Below are 12,023 nucleotides of genomic sequence, written 5' to 3'. Positions count from 1 at the left end.
TGGCCATTAACATGGAGTTGGTCCCCCCCCTTTGCTGCTATCACAGCCTCCACTCTTCTGGGAAGGCTTTCCACTAGATGTTGGAACATTGCTGCGGGGGACTTACTTCCAATCAGCCACAAGAGCATTAGTGAGGTCGGGCACTGATGTTGGGCGATCAGGCCTGGCTTGAACCATGACTAAGGGACCTAGCCCGAACCATGAAAAACAGCCCCAGACCATTATTCCTCCTCCACCTAACTTTACAGTTGGCACTATGCATTAGAGCAGGTAGCGTTCTCCTGGCATCCGCCAAACCCAGATTCGTCCGTCGGACTGCCAGATGGTGAAGCGTGATTCATCACTCCAGAGAACACGTTTCCACTGCTCCAGAGTCCAATGGCGGCGAGCTTTACACCACTCCAGCCGACGCTTGGCATTGCGCATGGTGATCTTAGGCTTGTGTGCGGCTGCTCGGCCATGGAAACCCATTTCATGAAGCTCACTTCGAACAGTTATTGTGCTGATGTTGCTTCCAAAGGCAGTTTGAAACTCTGTAGTGAGTGCAACTGAGGACAAACGATTTTTACGCGCCACGCGCTTCATCACTCGGCGGTCCCGTTCTGTGAGCTTGTGTGGCTACCACTTCGCAGCTGAGCCGTTGTTGCTCCTAGATGTTTCCACTTCACAATAACAGCACTTACAGTTGACCGTGGCAGCTCTAGCAGGGCATAAAGTTGACGAACTGACTTCTTGGAAAGGTGGCATCCTATGACAGTTGCACGTTGAAAGTCACTGAGCTCTTCAGTAAGGTCATTCTACTGCCAATGTTTATCTATGGAGATTGCATGGCTGTGTGCTCGATTTTATAGACCTGTCAGAAACGGGTGTGGCTGAAATAGCCAAATCCACTCATTTGAAGGGGTGTCCATATACTTTTGTATATATATAGTGTATGTTAACTATAGGCTAGTGTATTTTGTCCTTCAGAATAAGTATATTATGAGCATATCTGTCCAAATGTGTCCGTGGGCATTTTCTACACAACTAATAATGTATTGTGTAGGGCTGTGCATTGAATAACTGTGTATTGATTTGGACTAGTGCCGAAACGAAGGAGTAGGCATTATTTCAGAAGATGAAGTGGCCCCTTGACTGCTGAACCACCTTGACTTGGCTTGAGATTATGGTAGAAATCAGTACCGTTTTGAATAATAAAACCATCAAGTTATAACATATAATTGCACAACATTCAAGTATGATCTAACTGACGCGTTTCTTATACACATTATTATCCAGAGCAGAGGCTTAGGCATCCTCAGTGTTAGGTGTAGCCTAGTAGGCAAATAGACTACATCTTATGAGGAGCTATAATAAAGCACCAGATTCCACATACCCCTTAAAATTAAATGTTGTTATAATAACTGTATTATTATAACCTTTCCAATTCTATAAATTTTGTGAATTTGCGTGGATTCATGTTTACTTTGCACGTTATTGTTGCCTATCAGTGGGGTGCATTCAAGAGCAAGAGTCAACTGTGCCGTGCAATTAGCTGTATTACCCGGCTGGATCTAAACAGTTCACCACTGCTATTGCGTAGGATAACCATCAGGTTACAACACACCCGGGTAGGTAGCGTAGCGTATTCGTTCGACCTCTCATCATTAGCCTACAGCGCAATATTTTCAATTTATTTCAAAAAAAAATATTATTAATTTAAAATAGCCAACTCACGTCTCTGAAGCGATTCCAGTGTTTGATCTTCCGGCTGTACTGAGAAATGGTTGATAGCCATTGCTTATCTTCCATGAAATTCCCAGTTTTTTCTCCCTCTTTCGCACCTTTCACTTCCACCTGCATCGATGAGCCGACCAGTACGAGGGCTGGCACCAGAAGGCAAACCAGAGCTCTCATCCCGACCATATTTAGTAGCCGCTATATCTTCTCCTGTCCTCTAACCAAGGTTTTAACGATGCGATGTAGCCAGGCAGCCCGACTCGAACAGACTATGCTTTTCTCACAGACGTGCTTACAGCAGTGCGATCAGGGCAGAGTGAGAGAGAGAGGCGTCAGTGAAATGGTGTTGTTCTAAAACGTGTTTTTAATTGAATGAGTGAAGCCAGCAATAGCCTAAAATGTATTTGACTATTTAATTTAGTAATGTATTATACAACACTGTTATACATTTTTAACATTTTTTTTTTTTTTTAGCAGAAGCTCTTATCCAGAGCGACTTACAGTTAGTGAGTGCATACATTTTTCATACTGGCCCCCGTGGGAAATCGAACCCACAACCCTGGCATTGCAAGCACCACGCTCTACCAACTGAGCTACAGTATACAATACTGTACTGGTTTCATGCACTCTTTAGATGGTTATTTGGTCTTAATTAACAAATACAAATGTTCGAAAGTGTTTATCTCTCTTCTTATTGTCCACACAGTCACAGGAGCAGAACTGATAGAAATGGATGAATTATTGAGTCATGACACCACACAGTCACAGACACAGAACTGATAGAAATGGATGAATTATAGAGTCATGACACCACACAGTCACAGGAGCAGAACTGATAGAAATGGATGAATTATTGAGTCATGTCACCACACAGTCACAGACACAGAACTGATAGAAATGGATGAATTATTGAGTCATGCTACCACACAGTCACAGGAGCAGAACTGTCCTTTATCCTTGTTGATAGATGTGTTTGTTCTTCACTGCACCGGTCATGTGACACACTGTACATAATAATAATTAGTTGAATCAACTAGATTTGTTTTTACAGTGTGTATTGAGAAGTTAGGCTCGTGCCAGGACGGCCAGCTGTGCACTGCAATATTATGTGTGTGCATTGCAACAGCAGCTGTGGGAACAGCAATCTAGTAAACAGGACAACATAGTCCTGATAAGGGTTAAAGCTGGTTCACCATGTCAGAGGGGAGGTTCAGACCAGGACAACATAGTCCTGATAAGGGTTAAAGCTGGTTCACCATGTCAGAGGGGAGGTTCAGACCAGGACAACATAGTCCTGATAAGGGTTAAAGCTGGTTCACCATGTCAGAGGGGGAGGTTCAGACCAGGACAACATAGTCCTGATAAGGGTTAAAGCTGGTTCACCATGTCAGAGGGGAGGTTCAGACCAGGACAACATAGTCCTGATAAGGGTTAAAGCTGGTTCACCATGTCACAGGGGAGGTTCAGACCAGGACAACGTAGTCCTGATAAGGGTTAAAGCTGGTTCACCATGTCAGAGGGGAGGTTCAGACCAGGACAACATAGTCCTGATAAGGGTTAAAGCTGGTTCACCATGTCAGAGGGGGAGGTTCAGACCAGGACAACATAGTCCTGATAAGGGTTAAAGCTGGTTCACCATGTCACAGGGGAGGTTCAGACCAGGACAACGTAGTCCTGATAAGGGTTAAAGCTGGTTCACCATGTCAGAGGGGGAGGTTCAGACCAGGACAACATAGTCCTGATAAGGGTTAAAGCTGGTTCACCATGTCAGAGGGGAGGTTCAGACCAGGACAACATAGTCCTGATAAGGGTTAAAGCTGGTTCACCATGTCAGAGGGGAGGTTCAGACCAGGACAACATAGTCCTGATAAGGGTTAAAGCTGGTTCACCATGTCACAGGGGAGGTTCAGACCAGGACAACGTAGTCCTGATAAGGGTTAAAGCTGGTTCACCATGTCAGAGGGGAGGTTCAGACCAGGACAACATAGTCCTGATAAGGGTTAAAGCTGGTTCACCATGTCAGAGGGGAGGTTCAGACCAGGACAACATAGTCCTGATAAGGGTTAAAGCTGGTTCACCATGTCACAGGGGAGGTTCAGACCAGGACAACATAGTCCTGATAAGGGTTAAAGCTGGTTCACCATGTCAGAGGGGAGGTTCACACCAGGATATGGACGATAGGTCTGGTTGAGACCAGGCTCCAATCTGATGCTTTTCCATCCACAGAGGAGAGAAAGAGTGAGAGAGAAGGGAGAGAGAGAGAGAGAGACTACTTCAGATTACTTATCCTATTGAAGAGCTCTTGTATGAACCTACAGGTTGTCTGTTCTAATAAATCAATAGCCATAGTAGTGCTTCTCACCTGCATTACTAGCTGTTTGGTTTTAGCTGGTTCGTCACACTAAGGGCTATATTTTTTTTGTTGACTAGACAGACATTCTATGAGGGTTGAGTCCCAAATGGCACCCTATTCCCTATATAGCCCTATGGGCCCTATATAAAGGTAGCAGTAGTGCACTATAAAGGGAATGGGTGACAATTGGGACGTAACATATGAAGTAGAGATTACAGTGATGTGCAGGGACTAGTAACAGCAGTAACATGTGAAGTAGAGATTACAGTGATGTGGAGGGACTAGTAACAGCACTAACATGTGAAGTAGAGATTACAGTGATGTGGAGGGACTAGTAACAGCACTAACATGTGAAGTAGAGATTACAGTGATGTGGAGGGACTAGTAACAGCACTAACATGTGAAGTAGAGATTACAGTGACGTGGAGGGACTAGTAACAGCACTAACATGTGAAGTAGAGATTACAGTGACGTGGAGGGACTAGTAACAGCACTAACATGTGAAGTAGAGATTACAGTGATGTGGAGGGACTAGTAACAGCACTAACATGTGAAGTAGAGATTACAGTGATGTGGAGGGACTAGTAACAGCACTAACATGTGAAGTAGAGATTACAGTGACGTGGAGGGACTAGTAACAGCACTAACATATGAAGTAGAGATTACGGTGATGTGGAGGGACTAGTAACAGCACTAACATGTGAAGTAGAGATTACAGTGATGTGGAGGGACTAGTAACAGCACTAACATGTGAAGTAGAGATTACAGTGATGTGGAGGGACTAGTAACAGCACTAACATGTGAAGTAGAGATTACAGTGATGTGGAGGGACTAGTAACAGCACTAACATGTGAAGTAGAGATTACAGTGATGTGGAGGGACTAGTAACAGCACTAACATGTGAAGTAGAGATTACAGTGATGTGGAGGGACTAGTAACAGCACTAACATGTGAAGTAGAGATTACAGTGATGTGGAGGGACTAGTAACAGCACTAACATGTGAAGTAGAGATTACAGTGACGTGGAGGGACTAGTAACAGCACTAACATGTGAAGTAGAGATTACAGTGACGTGGAGGGACTAGTAACAGCACTAACATGTGAAGTAGAGATTACAGTGATGTGGAGGGACTAGTAACAGCACTAACATGTGAAGTAGAGATTACAGTGATGTGGAGGGACTAGTAACAGCACTAACATGTGAAGTAGAGATTACAGTGATGTGGAGGGACTAGTAACAGCACTAACATGTGAAGTAGAGATTACAGTGATGTGGAGGGACTAGTAACAGCACTAACATGTGAAGTAGAGATTACAGTGATGTGGAGGGACTAGTAACAGCACTAACATGTGAAGTAGAGATTACAGTGATGTGGAGGGACTAGTAACAGCACTAACATGTGAAGTAGAGATTACAGTGACGTGGAGGGACTAGTAACAGCACTAACATGTGAAGTAGAGATTACAGTGATGTGGAGGGACTAGTAACAGCACTAACATGTGAAGTAGAGATTACAGTGACGTGGAGGGACTAGTAACAGCACTAACATGTGAAGTAGAGATTACAGTGACGTGGAGGGACTAGTAACAGCACTAACATGTGAAGTAGAGATTACAGTGATGTGGAGGGACTAGTAACAGCACTAACATGTGAAGTAGAGATTACAGTGATGTGGAGGGACTAGTAACAGCACTAACATGTGAAGTAGAGATTACAGTGACGTGGAGGGACTAGTAACAGCACTAACATGTGAAGTAGAGATTACAGTGATGTGGAGGGACTAGTAACAGCACTAACATGTGAAGTAGAGATTACAGTGATGTGGAGGGACTAGTACCAGCACTAACATGTGAAGTAGAGATTACAGTGATGTGGAGGGACTAGTAACAGCACTAACATGTGAAGTAGAGATTACAGTGATGTGGAGGGACTAGTAACAGCACTAACATGTGAAGTAGAGATTACAGTGATGTGGAGGGACTAGTAACAGCACTAACATGTGAAGTAGAGATTACAGTGACGTGGAGGGACTAGTAACAGCACTAACATGTGAAGTAGAGATTACAGTGATGTGGAGGGACTAGTAACAGCACTAACATGTGAAGTAGAGATTACAGTGATGTGGAGGGACTAGTAACAGCACTAACATGTGAAGTAGAGATTACAGTGATGTGGAGGGACTAGTAACAGCACTAACATGTGAAGTAGAGATTACAGTGATGTGGAGGGACTAGTAACAGCACTAACATGTGAAGTAGAGATTACAGTGATGTGGAGGGACTAGTAACAGCACTAACATGTGAAGTAGAGATTACAGTGATATGGAGGGACTAGTAACAGCACTAACATGTGAAGTAGAGATTACAGTGATGTGGAGGGACTAGTAACAGCACTAACATATGAAGTAGAGATTACAGTGACGTGGAGGGACTAGTAACAGCACTAACATGTGAAGTAGAGATTACAGTGATGTGGAGGGACTAGTAACAGCACTAACATGTGAAGTAGAGATTACAGTGATGTGGAGGGACTAGTAACAGCACTAACATGTGAAGTAGAGATTACAGTGATGTGGAGGGACTAGTAACAGCACTAACATGTGAAGTAGAGATTACAGTGATGTGGAGGGACTAGTAACAGCACTAACATGTGAAGTAGAGATTACAGTGATGTGGAGGGACTAGTAACAGCACTAACATGTGAAGTAGAGATTACAGTGATGTGGAGGGACTAGTAACAGCACTAACATGTGAAGTAGAGATTACAGTGACGTGGAGGGACTAGTAACAGCACTAACATGTGAAGTAGAGATTACAGTGATGTGGAGGGACTAGTAACAGCACTAACATGTGAAGTAGAGATTACAGTGACGTGGAGGGACTAGTAACAGCACTAACATGTGAAGTAGAGATTACAGTGACGTGGAGGGACTAGTAACAGCACTAACATGTGAAGTAGAGATTACAGTGATGTGGAGGGACTAGTAACAGCACTAACATGTGAAGTAGAGATTACAGTGATGTGGAGGGACTAGTAACAGCACTAACATGTGAAGTAGAGATTACAGTGATGTGGAGGGACTAGTAACAGCACTAACATGTGAAGTAGAGATTACAGTGACGTGGAGGGACTAGTAACAGCACTAACATGTGAAGTAGAGATTACAGTGATGTGGAGGGACTAGTAACAGCACTAACATGTGAAGTAGAGATTACAGTGACGTGGAGGGACTAGTAACAGCACTAACATGTGAAGTAGAGATTACAGTGACGTGGAGGGACTAGTAACAGCACTAACATGTGAAGTAGAGATTACAGTGACGTGGAGGGACTAGTAACAGCACTAACATGTGAAGTAGAGATTACAGTGACGTGGAGGGACTAGTAACAGCACTAACATGTGAAGTAGAGATTACAGTGACGTGGAGGGACTAGTAACAGCACTAACATGTGAAGTAGAGATTACAGTGACGTGGAGGGACTAGTAACAGCACTAACATGTGAAGTAGAGATTACAGTGACGTGGAGGGACTAGTAACAGCACTAACATGTGAAGTAGAGATTACAGTGATGTGGAGGGACTAGTAACAGCACTAACATGTGAAGTAGAGATTACAGTTATGTGGAGGGACTAGTAACAGCACTAACATGTGAAGTAGAGATTACAGTGATGTGGAGGGACTAGTAACAGCACTAACATGTGAAGTAGAGATTACAGTGACGTGGAGGGACTAGTAACAGCACTAACATGTGAAGTAGAGATTACAGTGATGTGGAGGGACTAGTAACAGCACTAACATGTGAAGTAGAGATTACAGTGACGTGGAGGGACTAGTAACAGCACTAACATGTGAAGTAGAGATTACAGTGATGTGGAGGGACTAGTAACAGCACTAACATGTGAAGTAGAGATTACAGTGATGTGGAGGGACTAGTAACAGCACTAACATGTGAAGTAGAGATTACAGTGATGTGGAGGGACTAGTAACAGCACTAACATGTGAAGTAGAGATTACAGTGATGTGGAGGGACTAGTAACAGCACTAACATGTGAAGTAGAGATTACAGTGACGTGGAGGGACTAGTAACAGCACTAACATGTGAAGTAGAGATTACAGTGATGTGGAGGGACTAGTAACAGCACTAACATGTGAAGTAGAGATTACAGTGACGTGGAGGGACTAGTAACAGCACTAACATGTGAAGTAGAGATTACAGTGACGTGGAGGGACTAGTAACAGCACTAACATGTGAAGTAGAGATTACAGTGACGTGGAGGGACTAGTAACAGCACTAACATGTGAAGTAGAGATTACAGTGATGTGGAGGGACTAGTAACAGCACTAACATGTGAAGTAGAGATTACAGTGATGTGGAGGGACTAGTAACAGCACTAAGATGTGAAGTAGAGATTACAGTGATGTGGAGTGACTAGTAACAGCACTAACATGTGAAGTAGAGATTACAGTGATGTGGAGGGACTAGTAACAGCACTAACATGTGAAGTAGAGATTACAGTGATGTGGAGGGACTAGTAACAGCACTAACATGTGAAGTAGAGATTACAGTGATGTGGAGGGACTAGTAACAGCACTAACATGTGAAGTAGAGATTACAGTGATGTGGAGGGACTAGTAACAGCACTAACATGTGAAGTAGAGATTACAGTGATGTGGAGTGACTAGTAACAGCACTAACATGTGAAGTAGAGATTACAGTGATGTGGAGGGACTAGTAACAGCACTAACATGTGAAGTAGAGATTACAGTGACGTGGAGGGACTAGTAACAGCACTAACATGTGAAGTAGAGATTACAGTGATGTGGAGGGACTAGTAACAGCACTAACATGTGAAGTAGAGATTACAGTGACGTGGAGGGACTAGTAACAGCACTAACATGTGAAGTAGAGATTACAGTGATGTGGAGGGACTAGTAACAGCACTAACATGTGAAGTAGAGATTACAGTGATGTGGAGGGACTAGTAACAGCACTAACATGTGAAGTAGAGATTACAGTGATGTGGAGGGACTAGTAACAGCACTAACATGTGAAGTAGAGATTACAGTGATGTGGAGGGACTAGTAACAGCACTAACATGTGAAGTAGAGATTACAGTGATGTGGAGGGACTAGTAACAGCACTAACATGTGAAGTAGAGATTACAGTGATGTGGAGGGACTAGTAACAGCACTAACATGTGAAGTAGAGATTACAGTGATGTGGAGGGACTAGTAACAGCACTAACATGTGAAGTAGAGATTACAGTGATGTGGAGGGACTAGTAACAGCACTAACATGTGAAGTAGAGATTACAGTGATGTGGAGGGACTAGTAACAGCACTAACATGTGAAGTAGAGATTACAGTGATGTGGAGGGACTAGTAACAGCACTAACATGTGAAGTAGAGATTACAGTGATGTGGAGGGACTAGTAACAGCACTAACATGTGAAGTAGAGATTACAGTGATGTGGAGGGACTAGTAACAGCACTAACATGTGAAGTAGAGATTACAGTGACGTGGAGGGACTAGTAACAGCACTAACATGTGAAGTAGAGATTACAGTGATGTGGAGGGACTAGTAACAGCACTAACATGTGAAGTAGAGATTACAGTGATGTGGAGGGACTAGTAACAGCACTAACATGTGAAGTAGAGATTACAGTGATGTGGAGGGACTAGTAACAGCACTAACATGTGAAGTAGAGATTACAGTGATGTGGAGGGACTAGTAACAGCACTAACATGTGAAGTAGAGATTACAGTGATGTGGAGGGACTAGTAACAGCACTAACATGTGAAGTAGAGATTACAGTGATGTGGAGGGACTAGTAACAGCACTAACATGTGAAGTAGAGATTACAGTGATGTGGAGGGACTAGTAACAGCACTAACATGTGAAGTAGAGATTACAGTGATGTGGAGGGACTAGTAACAGCACTAACATGTGAAGTAGAGATTACAGTGATGTGGAGGGACTAGTAACAGCACTAACATGTGAAGTAGAGATTACAGTGATGTGGAGGGACTAGTAACAGCACTAACATGTGAAGTAGAGATTACAGTGATGTGGAGGGACTAGTAACAGCACTAACATGTGAAGTAGAGATTACAGTGACGTGGAGGGACTAGTAACAGCACTAACATGTGAAGTAGAGATTACAGTGATGTGGAGGGACTAGTAACAGCACTAACATGTGAAGTAGAGATTACAGTGATGTGGAGGGACTAGTAACAGCACTAACATGTGAAGTAGAGATTACAGTGATGTGGAGGGACTAGTAACAGCACTAACATGTGAAGTAGAGATTACAGTGATGTGGAGGGACTAGTAACAGCACTAACATGTGAAGTAGAGATTACAGTGATGTGGAGGGACTAGTAACAGCACTAACATGTGAAGTAGAGATTACAGTGATGTGGAGGGACTAGTAACAGCACTAACATGTGAAGTAGAGATTACAGTGATGTGGAGGGACTAGTAACAGCACTAACATGTGAAGTAGAGATTACAGTGATGTGGAGGGACTAGTAACAGCACTAACATGTGAAGTAGAGATTACAGTGATGTGGAGGGACTAGTAACAGCACTAACATGTGAAGTAGAGATTACAGTGATGTGGAGGGACTAGTAACAGCACTAACATGTGAAGTAGAGATTACAGTGATGTGGAGGGACTAGTAACAGCACTAACATGTGAAGTAGAGATTACAGTGATGTGGAGGGACTAGTAACAGCACTAACATGTGAAGTAGAGATTACAGTGATGTGGAGGGACTAGTAACAGCACTAACATGTGAAGTAGAGATTACAGTGATGTGGAGGGACTAGTAACAGCACTAACATGTGAAGTAGAGATTACAGTGATGTGGAGGGACTAGTAACAGCACTAACATGTGAAGTAGAGATTACAGTGATGTGGAGGGACTAGTAACAGCACTAACATGTGAAGTAGAGATTACAGTGATGTGGAGGGACTAGTAACAGCACTAACATGTGAAGTAGAGATTACAGTGATGTGGAGGGACTAGTAACAGCACTAACATGTGAAGTAGAGATTACAGTGATGTGGAGGGACTAGTAACAGCACTAACATGTGAAGTAGAGATTACAGTGATGTGGAGGGACTAGTAACAGCACTAACATGTGAAGTAGAGATTACAGTGATGTGGAGGGACTAGTAACAGCACTAACATGTGAAGTAGAGATTACAGTGACGTGGAGGGACTAGTAACAGCACTAACATGTGAAGTAGAGATTACAGTGATGTGGAGGGACTAGTAACAGCACTAACATGTGAAGTAGAGATTACTGTGATGTGGAGGGACTAGTAACAGCACTAACATATGAAGTAGAGATTACTGTGATGTGGAGGGACTAGTAACAGCACTAACATGTGAAGTAGAGATTACAGTGATGTGGAGGGACTAGTAACAGCACTAACATGTGAAGTAGAGATTACAGTGATGTGGAGGGACTAGTAACAGCACTAACATATGAAGTAGAGATTACTGTGATGTGGAGGGACTAGTAACAGCACTAACATATGAAGTAGAGATTACTGTGATGTGGAGGGACTAGTAACAGCACTAACATGTGAAGTAGAGATTACAGTGATGTGGAGGGACTAGTAACAGCACTAACATGTGAAGTAGAGATTACAGTGACGTGGAGGGACTAGTAACAGCACTAACATGTGAAGTAGAGATTACAGTGATGTGGAGGGACTAGTAACAGCACTAACATGTGAAGTAGAGATTACAGTGATGTGGAGGGACTAGTAACAGCACTAACATGTGAAGTAGAGATTACAGTGATGTGGAGGGACTAGTAACAGCACTAACATGTGAAGTAGAGATTACAGTGATGTGGAGGGACTAGTAACAGCAGTAACATATGAAGTAGAGATTACAGTGATGTGGACGGACTAGTAACAGCAGTAACATA

At 43.2% G+C, this 12,023-nt stretch overlaps 1 protein-coding gene across 1 annotated transcript in view; it reads right to left on the bottom strand.

The window, feature by feature from the left end:
* The window catches only part of LOC121530810 (testican-2), an 86,208-nt gene extending 84,155 nt beyond the window's left edge, over positions 1-2,053 (bottom strand). Inside the window, exon 1 of the mRNA XM_045209905.1 lies at positions 1,717-2,053. Coding sequence (XP_045065840.1) covers positions 1,717-1,905 — 189 coding nt within the window. The 5' untranslated portion in view covers positions 1,906-2,053. The remainder of the gene's footprint in view (positions 1-1,716) is intronic.
* Between the last annotated feature and the right edge of the window lie 9,970 nt (positions 2,054-12,023).

The sequence above is a fragment of the Coregonus clupeaformis genome, chromosome 31 (assembly GCF_020615455.1).
Source record: "Coregonus clupeaformis isolate EN_2021a chromosome 31, ASM2061545v1, whole genome shotgun sequence".
Lineage (NCBI taxonomy): Eukaryota > Metazoa > Chordata > Actinopteri > Salmoniformes > Salmonidae > Coregonus > Coregonus clupeaformis.
The sequence above is the reverse complement of the archived record's forward strand: the minus strand, read 5'-3'. Positions and strand labels throughout refer to the sequence as shown.